General features: G+C 49.3%; 6 protein-coding genes across 6 annotated transcripts; 2 read left to right on the plus strand and 4 right to left on the minus strand.

Annotated features, from left to right (window-relative positions):
• The first annotated feature begins 136 nt into the window (after positions 1-136).
• K444DRAFT_661581 (uncharacterized protein) lies at positions 137-1,392 on the plus strand. Its single transcript, XM_024886608.1, has 2 exons — positions 137-272; positions 346-1,392. The coding sequence occupies exons 1-2, from the start codon at positions 237-239 to the stop codon at positions 1,012-1,014; spliced, it is 705 nt and encodes a 234-aa protein (XP_024739310.1). The 5' UTR covers positions 137-236; the 3' UTR covers positions 1,015-1,392.
• Positions 1,393-2,383: 991 nt separating this feature from the next.
• K444DRAFT_641764 (uncharacterized protein) lies at positions 2,384-5,660 on the minus strand (the record flags this gene model as incomplete). Its single annotated transcript, XM_024884660.1, has 3 exons — positions 2,384-4,500; positions 4,915-4,955; positions 5,593-5,660. 3 exons carry the CDS (start codon positions 5,658-5,660, stop codon positions 2,384-2,386), a joined length of 2,226 nt encoding a protein of 741 aa, XP_024739311.1.
• A 758-nt stretch (positions 5,661-6,418) lies between these two features.
• K444DRAFT_610475 (uncharacterized protein) lies at positions 6,419-7,275 on the minus strand (the record flags this gene model as incomplete). The annotated part of the gene is made up of 1 exon (XM_024879757.1): positions 6,419-7,275. A coding segment is annotated over exon 1 (637 nt), but the record flags the coding sequence as incomplete, so codon positions are not given.
• A 1,647-nt stretch (positions 7,276-8,922) lies between these two features.
• Positions 8,923-10,453, minus strand: K444DRAFT_627346 (uncharacterized protein; the record flags this gene model as incomplete). Its single annotated transcript, XM_024882784.1, has 3 exons — positions 8,923-9,769; positions 9,830-10,112; positions 10,171-10,453. The coding sequence occupies 3 exons, from the start codon at positions 10,451-10,453 to the stop codon at positions 8,923-8,925; spliced, it is 1,413 nt and encodes a 470-aa protein (XP_024739313.1).
• Positions 10,454-11,412: 959 nt separating this feature from the next.
• K444DRAFT_627347 (bacterial luciferase-like protein) lies at positions 11,413-13,218 on the plus strand (the record flags this gene model as incomplete). Its single annotated transcript, XM_024882785.1, has 7 exons — positions 11,413-11,513; positions 11,565-11,772; positions 11,824-12,050; positions 12,103-12,200; positions 12,252-12,421; positions 12,478-12,870; positions 12,925-13,218. 7 exons carry the CDS (start codon positions 11,413-11,415, stop codon positions 13,216-13,218), a joined length of 1,491 nt encoding a protein of 496 aa, XP_024739314.1.
• Positions 13,219-13,241: 23 nt separating this feature from the next.
• Positions 13,242-16,033, minus strand: K444DRAFT_585559 (uncharacterized protein). The gene is made up of 6 exons (XM_024877931.1): positions 15,808-16,033; positions 14,848-15,744; positions 14,682-14,795; positions 14,267-14,629; positions 13,909-14,095; positions 13,242-13,856 (listed from the first exon to the last, which is right to left on the minus strand). Exons 1-6 carry the CDS (start codon positions 15,973-15,975, stop codon positions 13,270-13,272), a joined length of 2,316 nt encoding a protein of 771 aa, XP_024739315.1. The 5' UTR covers positions 15,976-16,033; the 3' UTR covers positions 13,242-13,269.
• Positions 16,034-16,288: the final 255 nt, after the last annotated feature.

Here is a 16,288-nt window from a genome sequence, read left to right on the forward strand (position 1 = left end):
ATGCAGTTCCGCTGTAGTTGCTGTTGCTGCAGTGTCGAAATTCCAGCTTGTTCCAGAAGTTCTCCGAATGCGGGGCAGTCGAACAACCCCACCATGCAACTCACCTCGCCTCACAACAGTTTGGGTTAAGTACCACCACACTTCACGATCCTAGCTTCGTAAGTTGTGTTCAACAGCTCAACTTTTGGTTTCACGCAGTAGAGAAGGGCATTCTGGTCTAAAGCAATTGAACAGCAATGGCGCAGGCACAGCTCCCGCAGCTGTTTGGGGTCGTATGTTCCTTCCTCTTCTTCTGCCACTGCCCCCCTCTCCCCCCCAATTCCTCACCTGACTAACAATCCCCAGATTCCCACCGGGCAGCCCTGCATAACAACCCCCTCCTCCGCCCCCTCAACAACATCCTTCCTCTTCACACTTCCCGCGACAAAGCCTTTCAGCCACATCTGCGTCTTCCTCCTACCCGGCATAACCCTCCCACCAAACACCGCAGCAGCAGTCTACATCTCTCTCCCTGCTTCACCCTCCCAATCACCTCAACAGGCGCAATTCAAGTTCCTAGGCGGAATCGGTCCTGGGAAAGAAAGCGCTATATTCAAAATAAGTGGCTTATCCGCTTCCAATGCGGAAGGTGTGCAGAATGGGGAAATCGATATGGATGCCCCAGAAGATAGTCCAGGAGGAGGAGGAGACATCACACTCGGCATATCCCTCGAATCCGCAGACTCAGTCGCGTCACAGATGGCTGCCTTACACTCCTCGACCGCCAACCCGACATCTCCTTCACAAGCTTTAGTCCCAGTTAATCGAGGAGGACAAGGAGGATCAAAGGTCGATACAGTAGTCCTCGCGCAAAGGATCATCAAGAACGCATTTAACTTCCTAGCGAGCTTTAGTGGGAATGTAGGGGGGACAGGGGTGGAAGTCGTACCATTGAAGGCGTTTGAGGAGTGGTGGAGGAAGTTTGAGGGGAGGGTGAGGAGTGATCCTGAATTTTTGGAAAGGGATGGTGATTGAGGAGTTTGTAGGAGAAGATATGGGATTTTGGTTTGGTGAAGGGGCTGGGGGAAAGAGTGGCTTAGACGTTGAGAGATTTAGAAGGCCAAGTGCTGAGTATTGGGTGAGAGAAGCCAAGAGAAGAATGGGCAGGGTGTGATCGATGAGGTGTTAGAAGGCGGTTTCAGGACCAAAGCTACAGGCACCGCAGGCCAGGCAGCTTTGCTGACTGCTATGACGAGACGATGGCACGAAGGCGTAATAAGCAGGCTTCTTAGGCAATGGTCCATTTGCGAATGCAGGAGCCAGATTGACAAGCACAGCAGCAGACTCAAGACTCGGTATGAGGCACCTTTAGCTGCATGTATGTACCTCTAACACACCAACCATCAAACCACCTTATGTCTCCATTGCATCATACCTACATCCCCAATCTCACCCACCCAAACAAATCTTTTCGTCATATAATCACTAATTTGTCCGAGAAGAGTATCAAACAGCAAGTGCGTATTAGGAAACTGCGGTCCGTATTTCCCAGGCATAAGAACTCCTGTTTCTCGCTCGCCTTGTCTCTACCCCCTCTCCCTTTTCTACTCCATCGGCAATACCTCCTGGGAGTCATTTGGTGCTCCCTTTCAGCAAGCGCGGAGGCTTGAATACCACGCAGAAGCGTCTTTGCAACCCGGTACTGCACTACTATCATCGCATTCACCCCCCTCCCCATCGCAGTCTCAGGTCCTGCTCTATCCACAAGTGTTCAAATATGAGTTTCTCTTATCCGGTTTAAGAAGAAGGGATTCGCACGGCCTTGAGTTCTCTATACAGGGAAAGGGAAAAGAAGGTTAAAAGAGTGAGTGCCTCCTTTGAGTTGAAACTTGAAAGGGAAAGGGAGATATTTTCGATCCTGTGTGGATTGGCTCTGCATGTTCTTGGGTGGGAAGAAAGGGCCCTCGACCAAATAAATGCACATGACATGTCCTTGAGGTGCGCTACTTAGAGCATCTTTCATATCGATGGGAAAGGGCGGCGAGTAAGAGGATTCGTTCAACATACGTAGAACCCATTGCTTTGATAACTTCCGACTATTGGAAGTTTACAATTGGAGCTTACCGTGGTAGAGACTGGTTACATTTCGTCATCCGGGATACTGCTCGAACATCATTATTCAATTAAACTTAACAGTACCCAGAGGCAGTTTTATATTTACACAAAGCCGCGATTCCAATCAAAACAAGCTCAAGCTATGCAACCTTCATCCATCCATCCGTTGAATGCACCGCCTGCCCCAGGACCCAGTAAACAAGTGCCTTGAATTGACTTGACCCATTGTCCCGAACGCCGCTTCCAAGCACGCCGCGCTAATAGTATTAAGCAAATATCCCACTACAATTTAAACCTCCTCCAAAGGCGTCATAAGCGGGCTTTTCATCCTCGTCGGACTGCCCGCTCTACTCCTCCGTCCTGCACCCAGCATCTGCAGCCTCTCTCGGCTCTCCGTCCGGACCACCAATCCGCTCCTATCCATAGCACTCAAGCCGCCCTGATGCATGCCAAGTCCCAGCCCCACACTCTGAGCTGCCATCTGCGAACTACCGTCAAAGTAACTCGCCGAGTCAAAGTTAACAACATTCATTTTCGGCGTCGCCAAGCCAGATGTTCTCCCAATTCGGGACCCCTCGCTGGAATCGGAGTGTTCGTTATCATCGCTCGAATCCGCTTCCGCCAGCTCGAAATCTTGAGCTTGCATCCCGTCTTCAAGTACCCGTTCATAATTCCCTGAACTCCTACCGAACAGTTTACTAGAAGAGAAAAATCCGCGTCCTCCTTTGCGAGGCGACCCAGGACGGCGAGAGCGACGGAACGTGGCGTTGATGCCTCTGTAGAGTCTTAGGCGCCGCTCTCGTTTCCGGAAAATGTAGAAGAGGAAGATGAGCGTGAACATGAATAGGAGGAAGCCTGGTGTTGATCTCGAGTGTGCTTTCTCGGCCATGTCCTCGGCGACTTCGGACCAAGATTCGTCGTCGTCGCCGATGGGGACGGGGTTGTAGTTGGAGCCGGCTTCTTGGAAGGGTCCTAGGCCTAGATTTGGGCCAAACCCGACGGGCAGATTTTCACCCGAAGGGGGGATCTGACCTGCTGCGTAGAGGACCATTTTCCCTAACGTCCAGGAGACTTCCATGTCGTCGATTTTGTTGACGGCTTGGAAGGGGTCGAGGAATCCTTTGTCTTTGGCGTGCGCGCCTATTTCTTTCGTGCGGTTGTAGCTGATTCCAGCAGCGCTCTTTTCGATTCCAACACGGGGTATCCCAATTCCGTCATGTAAAATGTCGATTAACCATGCGGCCTTGAAACAAACCTCTTGTGCTGTCTTCTCATCCACTTTCTTGCCCCATTTCTTTGCTGCAACATTGGCCTTGATGTCGTCCCATTCTTCACTACAGAAATCCTTCACCATACGTTGGTAAGTTGCCCAATCGTACGCTTTGTCTTTATGTGCCATTTCGAACACTTCATGTGTTGTATGCCAATATTCCGAAACTCCAACAAAATGGTTGACTTCGAAATCGATCGCCGGTACGTGTTGCCCATGTAGTAAACAAGGCTCATCTTCACAAGGAGAATCTTTGCCCAATAATGGATATGCTCTAGCGAGGCACTTGTCAAATTGTCCAAGCCCCAGGATAGTGGTATCTGGGCTTTCACCTTCTACGACTTCCCCAGCCAACGTTGTCCTTAGTCCTGTGGGTAGACACGGATCTAGCAACTCGTGGGGGGTCGTGTAATGCTCGGCCTGTAATGCCTCGACGTATCGTTCCCTTGCTTGGTTGACTCCGAATCCTAGCCAAGTCGTTGTAAATACCTTGTATTCCACGGCGTTTCCGTTAATTGTTCGCATTCGGAGTAACTTGAGATCATTGGCATGCTTTTTGGCTTCGGTGCTGTTCGGTGCAAAAGCAATTTGTGCTGATGCCCCTCCCATATCAAGGAAACCATATGTGTGATGGCCCTTGCCGTGTTGGTGTGCTTGGGGGCTATCGAACCCTCCTAATAAATAATTTGCCGCTATCCATCCATATAAACCCTCTGTGTCTCCTGGGATGACTTGAATATGGAGGTCGCAATCGGGTAAGGAGAAGTCTGTATGCCTTTGAGCGTAGGAACAAATCTCGCCGAGAAGAGCTTTTTGTTTTAACGGTTCCAGTAATCGAACACCTGCTGTTGCCATCAGAAATATCGGTGTATCCTTGACCTGATTCGCGGGCACAATCTCCAAGGCATGGTCGAGCAATTCCTGAAGATGTTCTGGGCCGACGTCCGCTGGGTTGTCACCGAACGTCGATACACCTGGCCTGATCTTGTGTGTATATTCGGGCTTGGTTTTCAGCTTCGGCAGACGGTGTAGATGCTCGGTATCGGCATCCTCTCTTGCCTTGGCTGGATTGAGCCATTTGTAGACGTGGACTCGAGTCCCTGACGAACCCGCGTCCAGGATCACGCCCCATCGCCCTGGAAATCGGATCAGCAGCTGTCGGATGCAGTCAGTCTGGGGGTCGCGACATACATTTACCCATGAGGATGGACAGAAAACAACACTCTGGTGAGGCCTCGAGCTTCTCAGCAGAGCGAGCCTTCTCCTGGTTGAGGTTCAGAGATGGGGTGGTGTGGGCAATTGCGAAGGCATTGATCAAGATCCAATAGCTGGGTCGCGATGTCAAACGAATGTGGGATGTCAGAGACTGAGTGTTCGGAGGTCCTGGTGTCGTCAATTGATGAGTTTGGGTGGGGATGTGCTTGCGCTGAACGAGTGTGGTGGTGCAGTTGATTTGCGTTCGAGAACGAAAGGTTTGGATGTCCGATGTTCGATGTTCGAAGTCCGATTTCTGGGGGGGCTTGCGTATTCCTCCTCCCTGTCTAACCAACTTTTGTTATCTCCTGGCGTCCTCAGTATCCTGGCCGAGCAACTCGGCGGAAAGGGGTTTAGCGTGCCGACCCTGAGCCGATTTTCACGAGCCTTTTTCACGCCTCTGCCCCCCTTCCCCCCTTCCCCCCTTCCACGCTCCGGCTGAGGGGTCAAACAGCGGACGCCTGCGACGCCAACGACAACGTCGAATCGGAAAAGCCACAGAGCTGCGCAGTCGACGCCTGGCAGCAGCCGCGGCTTGCCACTGGATCGAAACGTTGCAAGGCGGCTGCTGCGACTGGCCGCTATTTCGAGAGCTGCTCACGAGAACCCGATTTTACGAGGTCTGCCTGAGGATTATTACGCTATCGCAGATTTGTGAGCCAAGACCGAGAGGCTGCACCGTGATGAGTACTCCGTACAGTAGCATCACTACTGTACGCAGCGGGCAATTTGTGCTATCTGATTATCTGATACTGTGATGTGACCCTGGTGATTGGCAATCTAGTGAGCCATTAGGTAAGACGGCCCCTATGCTTCGATTCTCTTGCCAAGCTGGGCTGAACTCTTCCGTGGTCATCATGCAAAATCCAGAAGGAATACAGAAACGTCATGCCACCGGCCATGCAAGAGGCAACATCACCCCGTCTCATGTCAAATCACAATAGACCTACAGTACGTACGCGCCTCCTTCTCACGTTTCGCCATCAGACATTTTCTCGTCAGTGGAAGAGAAAGGGCCCAATTCGGCAGCATCAAGAGACATTTCACTGTACAAAGCCTTGGCTTGGGTCTCACACCTACTTCAGCCCAGCAAGCCAAGCCGTGCGGACGGCTCTGCTTCTCAACTTCAGCTTTCGAAGAACAAAATGGCATGCCTGCCCCTGTAATCCGCCCTATTTAGGAATCAAATAAATACGGCCGATGATTTACAAGCCCTTGATTTTGCGTGACAGACTATATGACTGCCAGTGTTGTCATTTCACCACCTTCGTACCAGTCACTAGATACATTTGTAATGTTTCCACTCTTCCCAAACAGCCTTCAGAGGGGAACGCCGCTAGAACAAGCCCTACATAGTCGCAGCCGGTCGAAAGGGTTTGCGCGATACACAAGAAAACTGTCAAACAGCTGGCGCAGATATCTCCGAGCTTATATCAGAGCGGCATCTCTTGCATCCGTTTCGTCCTGCCTTCTCGTCCCATTCAGCACATCAAACAGTTGCTTGGATGATGACATCATACGAGGCTCAAGCTTACTTTTGAGGATACTTCTTTTAAAAGGGTAGTTGAGGTTTGCAGTTGCCTCGCTGAATCTTGCCATGAGAGCCTGAGAAGTTCTCTCACATTTCCTTGTACAAGTCCCTAGCTTTTATCCCGCAGAAAGAAGATTGAGGGTCCCGGTATATCATGTGATCGATTATCACGTGATCATCGGCGTCATTCTAGTTCGCATTGAACTAGGGATTTGCTCTTGTCACGGAAACTATTAGGATCAAGAGTTTCCTTCACAACTTAATGGCGTTCCGAATCCCAAAAAGTACAAACATCCAGCTACTTCATCCATCCCTCACAACCTCTCACATGGGCTATCTCCAACCGCGCATCCATGTCCAATTCGAGGAAGCAATCCTCACCTAAGAACGAATACTGCACCGCAGTCTCCAATCCACCACCTCCATCAACCATCAACACATTATCCCCACTAATCTCCTCCCAACTCGCCATTTTAACAATCGCCTTCCCCTTATTACAGCTCACCTTCCCCACCACAAGATCCAGCCCCCACATATCCGCCACCGGATTCGGGACTCCATTCGCCACATCAATCGCCGGGTCCTCCTCCACCCTATTAATCCAAACAACTTTCTTCCACTCCTCTTCGTTTCCTTTCCCCTCGCCATCACCGAAAGCTTTAATCTTCAATTTATCCTTCAGAGTTTTGGTTGTGATACACACCTTCAGCAGAGCCGCTGGAGAATAGCCGCGCGACCGTCGCGCTGAGTACCTTGCGAACTTCTCAGCGAGGAGACGCGAAGGGTAGAGCGTAAACGGCACTTCCCAGCACGAGAAATCGACCGTCCATTCCTCGTCTTCTTGCTCTCGCAGTCGGAACAGCGACAGTAACGGCTTCAGGCCACTCATGAACACGCTATACACAGTCCAGACATCGATGGCTTTATACAGGACAGTCATATCCACTTCTTTCTCTTTTTGGTGCTGGAATTGGCGATAGTACCGATGAGGGCCAGGTGGCTGCTCGAGCAAACCGGGACGGAGCCTTAATATCTTCCTCGGATTAGCGCGATGCCAACTCGCACGCTGGATATACCGTAACGTGCTCCACCTCAGCTCAACCGTCTTACAAACCCAGTACGCGGCGCTTTGAGTAAGTCGAATATCGCTGAACGCGGGATCGAGTATGGCGTCCTGGCACTCCCTGCTCACTCCCCAGTGCGACATGATGGCCCGCCAATCATCGCTGTCGTCCAGCGCATCAGCGTGCTCCTCATTACTGATACTCCAAAGCGGACTCAGACAATGCGCCAGAAATCCCCTCTCATCCAGGAACGCAAGAAGCTCCCAATCCGCCCAAAGCTCAATGGCTTTCCAGTCCGTATACCCCAGGTACTTCAGCGTCGCGAGCCCTTGATCCATGATTGGCAGACGCGCAAATCTTTCTTGCCTCTTCTCCACAATTATTTCTGCCAGTCTTCGTGTCCTTTTTGACGTCCTCGCTGTAAAACGCCAGTTAGCCCTATGGAAATCCGGAGGAGAGGAGGATAGCATACCTAAGCTCATAATCTCCTCATCCCTACACTTATCCATAACCGCCAACTGCAGTTCGGGGGGCAGTTTCCTCCAGAACCCGAAATATTTGTTCTCATTATGACGTTTCTTTGGATAAGTGGTGGCATGCATGATATCCAATGATATCCCGCAGAATCCTGCTGGAGCGTAGCTCAAGAGACCGAGCTCTTTCAAATGCTTTGCATCGCGCGAGGACAGTACAGTCTGAGGTTTGCCGTTTTCAGCTGGAGCTGGAGCTGGGAGTGGAGGCTGGACGTTCCAATATGAGGAAATTTGTGTGGAATTGTCCATCGAGATGCATGGGTTCGGTTGTTGGTATAATTGATGCAGTCCCTTAGATAGTGAACTCAAACTCGGGTAAGAAGACGAAAGAGGACACACCTGTTCTGTGAAGGAAATACCAGCGCGTATCTATTTGGAAGATTTCCGATACGAGAGGAAGAAGAGGTTGGAAGAATTAAAGATGAAACCTTTTCCACAAACCGAACCGCATTGTATTTGTCGAGAGTGAGAGGTCAGGATAGAAATTCATTCAGAGTCGGTTTAGAAGGGAACTAGCTTGTGATGTGGGATGAGAAATGGTATGTTGTTGTGGCTCTAGTGCAGAGCCGTATATAGTTCCCGCAATGGATCCATGGTTCACTTGCAAAGGAAGGAACGAACAAGCGGTCACGTGCGAGAGGGTTTGCGAGGATATATGTTCTGGGCCGAACACGAATTATCCCATTCGCGAAGAGCATCCATTCGCTAATGTCACCCTGTCCGCCACTGGCATCTTCACGAGTGGCACATGCTAACTAAGACCCCGGGCTCATAACTGTGCCAACCAGGAATGCCTTAAAGCTCCCTATTACTAATGTTACAAAACTCACTTACTATAAGCCCCTAAACTAGCCTATGACCTGTATAGGTGTACTCACTGCCTATGCCTGTACTTACTACCTTACTACATTTTAAGGCATTCTTGGTTGGAATATGGTATTCGTGAGTGGGAGCTTCGTATTCTCGAGTGTGGTTCTGGCGAGTGTCAGGTCTTCTAAGTCTTCTGATTGATTCAAAACATCTCTAGAGTCTCATAACTGTTGAGAGCTCCCCATTTATCAATCCTATCACGGTATCACCCAAACCAAAATTTTAGCTTGATTCTATTGTTCGCGACATTTCCAACACCATCGAACGCAACTATCGTATCGATGCCCTCCCCCCCCCCTCCTTTCTTTACACCCCGATTGTATTCGAGTTATCCGCACAACTGAACACCTTGCTCAGCTGCCCCGCATCATAACTCGCCTTGATCTGCACAACCGTCCCGTACGTACCACCCACAACCAAGAAACTCGCGATCAGGGCCAGGAATACATGGCCCTCATATATCAATCTCTGCTTCCCGGTCCCAGTCCTATATTCCTTGTGATCGTACATCCAAAAGCACGCAGGGAACAGCAAGCTCATAGGCGCGAAGAACAGCGCTGCTTCGAGGGAGAGAATGTAGTTGAAGACCGGAATCGCCTCCGCGAGGATAAAGGCGAGAATCCCGACGCCGGCGTTGCACCCTATCCAGGTTGACCAGTGGATCGTGCTGTTTGATTGCAGGTGCTTTGTATTCCGGAGGAAGCGCACGAAGAGGTATTTCGAGGACGTGTGGTTGAAGATCCCCGCGCTCACAACAAGACTCGGCAACGCAATTCCATACGAAACCTTCTTGAGCAACGGGCCGGCACTTCCTAAAGAGGGAGAGGCAATCCATTGGCCGCACCATCTGTATACCACCATTGAGAAAGAGAGATAGATGGCGCCGACGAGTGCAGCCACGATAATGGCAGCCTTCTTGAAATCTTGCGGTCTCTTCATTTCGGCGATGACGGGGATGAACCCGGGACACCCGCATGAAGATATCATGATTGAGCATGCGGCTGTGATGCCAGCTGCGAACGTTGGGTGGGCGATGGCGTAAAATCCCAACTCATAAGGACCGGTCTGAGGAGCAGCAGCAGGGCGAGATTTGGTTGTTACACCGATCACGACGACCATAACTCCAGCCATTACGGAGATGAAACCAATTGATCTAAAACACAGATAATTAGATTAAGAGAGGGTTGTGGGTAGGAGATAAGTAGAGACGTACAGCGGCCAGGTCATCTTGCCCCATGTGCGGATGCAAGAGAACATGATCGTTAGAACTGTGCCGACGAACGTGAAAGCCACTGAGCAAGCCCCGTGGTTCGAAAGAGCGTTGAGGCCGATGGATATAGCGAGGATACTGCTACTCGTGCAGAAGATGAATGCGATTACGAATATGACCCCGACGAATTCTCGACCAATTGGACCCCAGACAACTCCAGCCATGTCTACGATTGTGTGACATTCTGGATGGTTGTTTCTGAAGTTGCCCGCAATGATGGTAGTATCTATTCAGCTTCCGTCAGCTCCAGAATATAACTCAAACGCGATATAAGGGAGACGAACATAGATTCAGCGCCTGGAAAGCAACGACGCAGATTCCGCCTCCAACAGCACCGAGATTGTACAGAGCACTTGGGATACCCAACACGCCAGTGGCGATCTGGGTTTTGATGAAGATCACGATGGCGCGTTGCCAAGTGACGGTTCGGTATTCGACGCCGTTGACGTTCGCTTTGAAGACTTCGCGGTCGTCGTCTGAGATGCTTCCTTGTTTTAGACTGGATATATCGCGTAGGATGGGCTCCTGTTTTGAGGAGAAGTCTATGTTTTCTAAGGGGGCGGCCATGTCAGATTACGAGACCCAGATAACTTTAACTTAAAAAAGGAGGAAGCGTGCGAGAATAATTCGCCAACCAAAGGAAGATGAAGTCCTCTCAGGTTCCAGAAAACTTGAAGGACGAAGATGTTGTATGAGAATTGTTCGCCGATCAACGTGGGGAATGAAGTCCTTGCTTCCTTTTGGCAAATTGGAGAAGCATGGAGTTCATATACTCGAATTACTCAACCCATTCTGCAATCTTGGCCCTTGCTACGAAGCTAGGCCAAGGAACTTGCGGAGGAGAGATAGCGTCTGAGATATCTGGAAGATATTCGGAGATAAGAATCAGAGTTACTGCAATGAGATGGGGCTCGTCAGCGGCATTGGCAGGAGAGAGCCGCTGCTTGATTGCTTATCTTTACCACAGCAGTTGATTCCAAAGCCAAGGTAAGATGCACTGTAAATGCTAAGGCGAATTCATTGTTTACATGGTCTGTACGTTGCTGGTGTTGATTTGATGAAGTGTAGCCGGTACATTGACCGTCGGAAATCGGCAGGAGCTATCAGACTCGGCGAATGCACCCGAGGGCGGAACGTAAACTAGCTTCCAAAAATTGCACGAGTCAGAAGGGAAAGATGGGGGCCGCTGGACCTTGGCTTAGCGTTGATCAGTGGCAGTTTCACGCCGGATTGTGGAGCAGGTCAAGGAACGGGAGAAAGTGGGGGAGAGCTTCAAAATATGTTCGTCGAGAAAGGCAAGGAGAGTTGACACTGACTAGATAACTAGTTTCCGTATGACAAATTGCAGGTCTGTGGAGCTATAGGGTTTGTATGCCGGAAGATGTCCCAGAACGACGCTCTTTATTTCCCTTGCTATCGAGGGAGAAGGGTTGTCTTCAACTAAATTCAGCATCATCGATCTCTGCGCTGTGTCTTGACTGAGTTGAATTCCCCGTAACATTTGCATCATTTCAAAATCTCTCAACATGCCTTCAGCTGCCACAGAAAAGTTTCCCAAGAAGAAGATCCACCTCAACTTTTTCGAAACAGCTTGTACAGGAAACCATGAGTGTGCAGGGCAGTGGAGGTATTTTTTACCATCGTATCTCGTCTGGAACTGAAGCTCACAAGGAAACAGCGCACCTGGAGACAACTCCCGAACCAAAGACCGCCTGAAATATTATATCGACCTTGCAAAATTAGCAGAAAAGCACAAAATAACATGTATATTTTTCGCTGACAGTTACGCTGGTCATGATATATATGCTGGGAACATGGATGCTGTGCTGAGAGCTGGGACTCAAGTTGCTCAGTTAGGTCCGCTGGTTATTATATCGGCTATGGCTGTTAGGATACTACCTTTACCCCCCATGAAAGGATAGGGCTGATTGACGTAGGCTGTGACAGAATCAGTCTCTTTTGGCGTAACTGGAAGCACCAGCTACATACCACCGTTTCCTCTCGCTCGAACATTCAGCACTTTGGATCATTTGACAAATGGAAGAATTGCATGGAACGTGGTTACAAGCTGGTCCAAAGCTGCAGCTAATGCTTTTGGAAGAGATCTAGAAGGACATGACAAAAGATATGAAATTGCGGAGGAGTATATGGATGTTGTCTATAAGTAAATTCCCTTCTCCAGCAATGCGGTTCAGCGTATCTGCTAACACCTGAAGATTATGGAATGGTTCTTGGGCAGACGATTCAGTTCGATGGGATGAAGTGAACAGGGTCGCTTATGAACCGTCGAGGATCAAGAAGATCGAGCATAACGGTAAAGAGTTAAAATCATTGCTATTGTGCTACCTGCTAACGAGCCATTCAGGAACACACTTGAAACTTTCCGCACGACATCAACTTCATCCATCTCCTCAAAGAACTCCTGTACTCTTCCAAGCAGGAACATCAAAATCTGGCATGGCATTTGCAGCTAGACACGCCGAGGCAATTTATATTGGTGGCATGGTACCATCGCAAGCTACAGCTCAAATAAAAGTGAGTTCTCACATCTCTTCGACCTGTCTTCTGTTTATTTTGTTCACGCACACAAGGCATCCCGCGCAATAGCAGCATCAGAAGGCCGGGACCCCACCACAATGAAGTTCTTCGCAGCCATATCCCCCTTCATCGGGCGAACGCTAGAAGAAGCTCAAGCCAAATTCGACCGCGCCGCCCAACACGCCGACATTGTCGGAGGTTTAGCCCAATTCTCAGGCTACACTAATATCGACATGAGCAAGTATCCTCTTGACGAGGAACTAAAGCTTGACACTTCGAATCCGGCGGAGAACATCATTCATGGGTTTCTGGGTAATTATATTGATAGTATTAGTACGGAGAAGGAACCGTGGACGCCGAGACAACTGGGTATGAAGATGGCGTTGGGAGGGTTGCATCCGAGTCCTGTGGGGACACCGCAGATGATTGCGGATATTATTGAGCAGGTGCTGGCCCTCGTCTACAAGTTGACAGAACAAAATCTAACACTTTTGTGACAGTGGATCGATGAAGCAGATATTGACGGCTTCAATATCGCATACGTCAGCAATCCTGGCAGTTTCGAAGACGTAGTCACGTTATTGCGTCCAGTGCTGCTAGAGCGTGGCTTGATTTTCGAAGATTATGCCGTCCCTGGAGGAACATTCCGAGAAAACTTGTTGAGACAGCCGGGCCAGCATACCCTGAGAAGTGACCATTATGGAAGCAAATTTACATTTGAGGGAGATGATGTCGTGCTGACGAAGGAAGTGGGAGGGTTGAAGGTAGATGCCAACGGCAATGGCATTCATTAAAGTCTAATGTAAAGCTATCTAATGCAATAGTTCGCAAGAAAGTTGCACATTCTATCTCATGCTCGGTCCTAAAGGCTCTACCATATTTACACAGTAACTATCCAAATCGAATGGCTCAAAGCCCACCGAGAAGTCCATCCCACTCGGCGGCCATTGATTCAACACATCAATCACCTCCTGATCATTATTCATCTCATTAAACCCACGATATTGTTCAAACTCCTGAGCAGGTCCATTCCCAAGTACATCCCCAGACTGGTACTGAACCTGCTCCATCCCCACTGAAGCTGGTCCCCCAAACGTCTCCATCAGTGTAGAATCCACATTCTGTCCCGACATATCAGTCACGATCCGTGAATATTCCTGTCTATCTTCACCCATCTCCACAGAAGGCAGTGTTGATGGGATTATCGATTTCAAGAATTCGATAGCATGTCGAGGCCCGTGGTTCTTGCCTTCAGCCAGGGGGTCGATTACATTTTGCTTGACAGCTTCGAAAGCATCGCGGTATTTCTTGGCCCCTGGCCAGCGTTCCGTGATAACAAAGAGGACGATGCTACAGGCGTTTATGTCGTTGCTTGTTGCGCTGCTGAAGATCTCTTCGGGGGAGATCCAGGTGCAGTAGATGAGGGTGAGACCTATGACCATCAGTTCGGAAATTTAAGAGATCAGGACAGAAAGAAGTGCTACCAGCCATGAATACGGTTTGCAATGCCATCAATGAATATCCGACTGATAATGTTTGATGGAGTCGTTTGTACGTTTGGGCTACACCTCCGCATACTTCTGCACACCTCTTCAGGAATCGAGGATTCACGCGTGGTTTTGAGATCAAAGGATATAAGAGCAGTCTATGGCACTTGTAGTAAAAGATCATCTGTCGTTTTGAGTGTTAGCATGCTTTTTGCCTCTGGAGTGAAAAAAATGAAAGCCTTTAACTTGAAAAGGGGGAGTCCGAGCATGAAGCTCAGTTCTCGAAGGGTGCAATACGAACTGCCCAGTCATTAGCATAAACAATCTCATGCAGCCATCTGATCTCAAGCATACCATAATAATCATAACCATCAAAAGCAGTAGATTCCCGATCAACCTGTTTCTTAGCATCCAACGGAATTAACCTCTTCCAATTCTCCAACTGATCAAGATAAAACTCAATCTCAGCATCCGTAACGTTCGTCGATTGATCAACGCGATAAATAGTTTGTTGAATGCTTGGCTCTATTCTCCGAAGTCGCAAGATGTGTAAGAAAGCTGTAAGTGATGTGCTTTCGGTTCGAGCTATGTCCGGATCGACTTTGGATGCTTGCTCTAGCACGTGAATATCTTGGCAGTGTTCATCTACGTCGAGTGGTAGTTGCACGTCTATGTCTCGATCGGATATTGAGAAAGGCCGACCAAGTGGGATAGATACCTGTATAACCGTGAGCTAAATGTGGTGGTGATGGGGATAAAATAGGTCCTACCTGCCTGTCCATAGTGTAGCAAGACCAAAAGAGTCTCTTTCTCATCTCAACATCGAAACCTGTCCGATCCATAGCAGTGGTCTGCCTATGAAGTCCCATGTCTATTGCAATTCTCTAAGGATCGCTGTCAGCATTCAATGTTCCCGAGATTGTAGAGGAGTCTCACCATAGCTAAACCAATATATGCCCACGCTCCTGGTCCACCTTTGGCTCTGAGACTGAAGACGGCTAGCAGTAGTAACGTGACGACAGACCTGGTATCATGATACCGTAACATCTCGTCCAAATCCTTCAGCACTTCGGCATGATGCCTTTCGGGAAAATATGAGGGAGCTGTTTCACCCGTTGTCTCCAAGAATCGACCAGCAGTAGCATATATCAAATGTAAGGTACTTCTTTCATAAGCATTCGTGATGCAATGGCGTCGTGAATGCAAATCCCTTATCCATGCCGAATGTAGCACCGGATATCTTGTGGCTATGTGCTTCATGTACCCAACGAGGAGCCTGTCTGCAACATCTGGTGAGATATCTGATAATCGCAGCTCTGCTGAGTCGTCCATTTCCGGGAGGTTCGTTGGACTGGGACTTAGATCTTCTTCCCTGATACTATACTTCTTTCCCTTGACGATAGATCCTACAAGTCTGCCCATAGTGATTTGAGAAGTAGCACCAATGTACCCACCATTCGTTTCCAGTGACAGGTCCCTCAGAATCCGAACCATTGATTCGCCTTCTTCACTGTCGCTAGACCTCGATTCCATCTCACGGAACGCAGAGTTCTTTCCTCCCGACAAAGCAGCCACATGCGGCTCCGGGCTGAGAATAGCCTGGCTTCCATTCTCGGGGCCTGGTCGCGTGTCTCTAAGGTCATACGGCGAGAAGGCGGGGAGTTGATCCAGCATCCCCTTCTTCGCTAAGAACTCCTCAAGCTCAACAACCCTCCTTTCCAACGAGGCCACATAGTAATTCTTGCCAAAGGGCATGGGTTTAGATGGAATAACATAGTCACATGCTAAGCCCATTCTGCTGCATTTGGAGCATGTTGGGTGCATACCATCACACTTGAAAAGGAGGATAAGTCAGAAGAGTATACTTTCTTGGTGGAATGTATGGCAGAAACTCACCTTCTGTTTCCTTGTCTTGCAACGTTGACAGGCGAGTGCTACTCTTGCTCTCTTGGCGGGTCGTCCACCTGCCGACCCCTGGGGTGCTTCTCCCCACGACGGCTGCAAGTTCTCCATATCCGTTCCCACTGGCAAGTCTTGATGTGGTCGTGCGTGGGGTAGTGGCATTACATCCTCCTTGGTGCAGGGGGAAATGGTAGAAGAGCGTGTTAGGTGGAGAAATGCTTTCTGATTCCATGGCGACGATCGTGAAGTTGAATTTGCGTTATCGGTCCCAGTTTTATCTGACGATAAGGAGATCTCAATAGCCTCAAGAATGGGGTCTCACACGTGATACCCCTGATGTGAGGACTTGCAGTACCTTAGGATTGTAGCAATTTGTTGATCATGAAATCAGTGAATTTTAATTTTGGACCACGGTGTGCAATTGAGCTTGGATCAAAGCTGAAGTTGGATTATCCTATTCAATTAAAATCCCGTA

Source organism: Hyaloscypha bicolor (genome assembly GCF_002865645.1).
Source record: "Hyaloscypha bicolor E unplaced genomic scaffold K444scaffold_53, whole genome shotgun sequence".
Taxonomy (NCBI): Eukaryota; Fungi; Ascomycota; class Leotiomycetes; order Helotiales; family Hyaloscyphaceae; genus Hyaloscypha; species Hyaloscypha bicolor.

Bases quoted from the DNA above. Each gene is read 5' to 3' on its own strand.
- K444DRAFT_661581 (XM_024886608.1), top strand. From the start codon at position 237: ATGGCGCAGGCACAGCTCCCGCAGCTGTTTGGGGTC. The intron at 273-345 runs GTATGTTCCTTC...AACAATCCCCAG, and splicing joins TCCCGCAGCTGTTTGGGGTC to ATTCCCACCGGGCAGCCCTG.
- K444DRAFT_585559 (XM_024877931.1), bottom strand. From the start codon at position 15,975: ATGCCACTACCCCACGCACGACCACATCAAGACTTGCCAGTGGGAACG. The intron at 14,796-14,847 runs GTGAGACTCCTC...AGCGATCCTTAG, and splicing joins CATATATTGGTTTAGCTATG to AGAATTGCAATAGACATGGG. The intron at 14,096-14,266 runs GGTATGCTTGAG...TCAAAACGACAG, and splicing joins TTGATGGTTATGATTATTAT to ATGATCTTTTACTACAAGTG.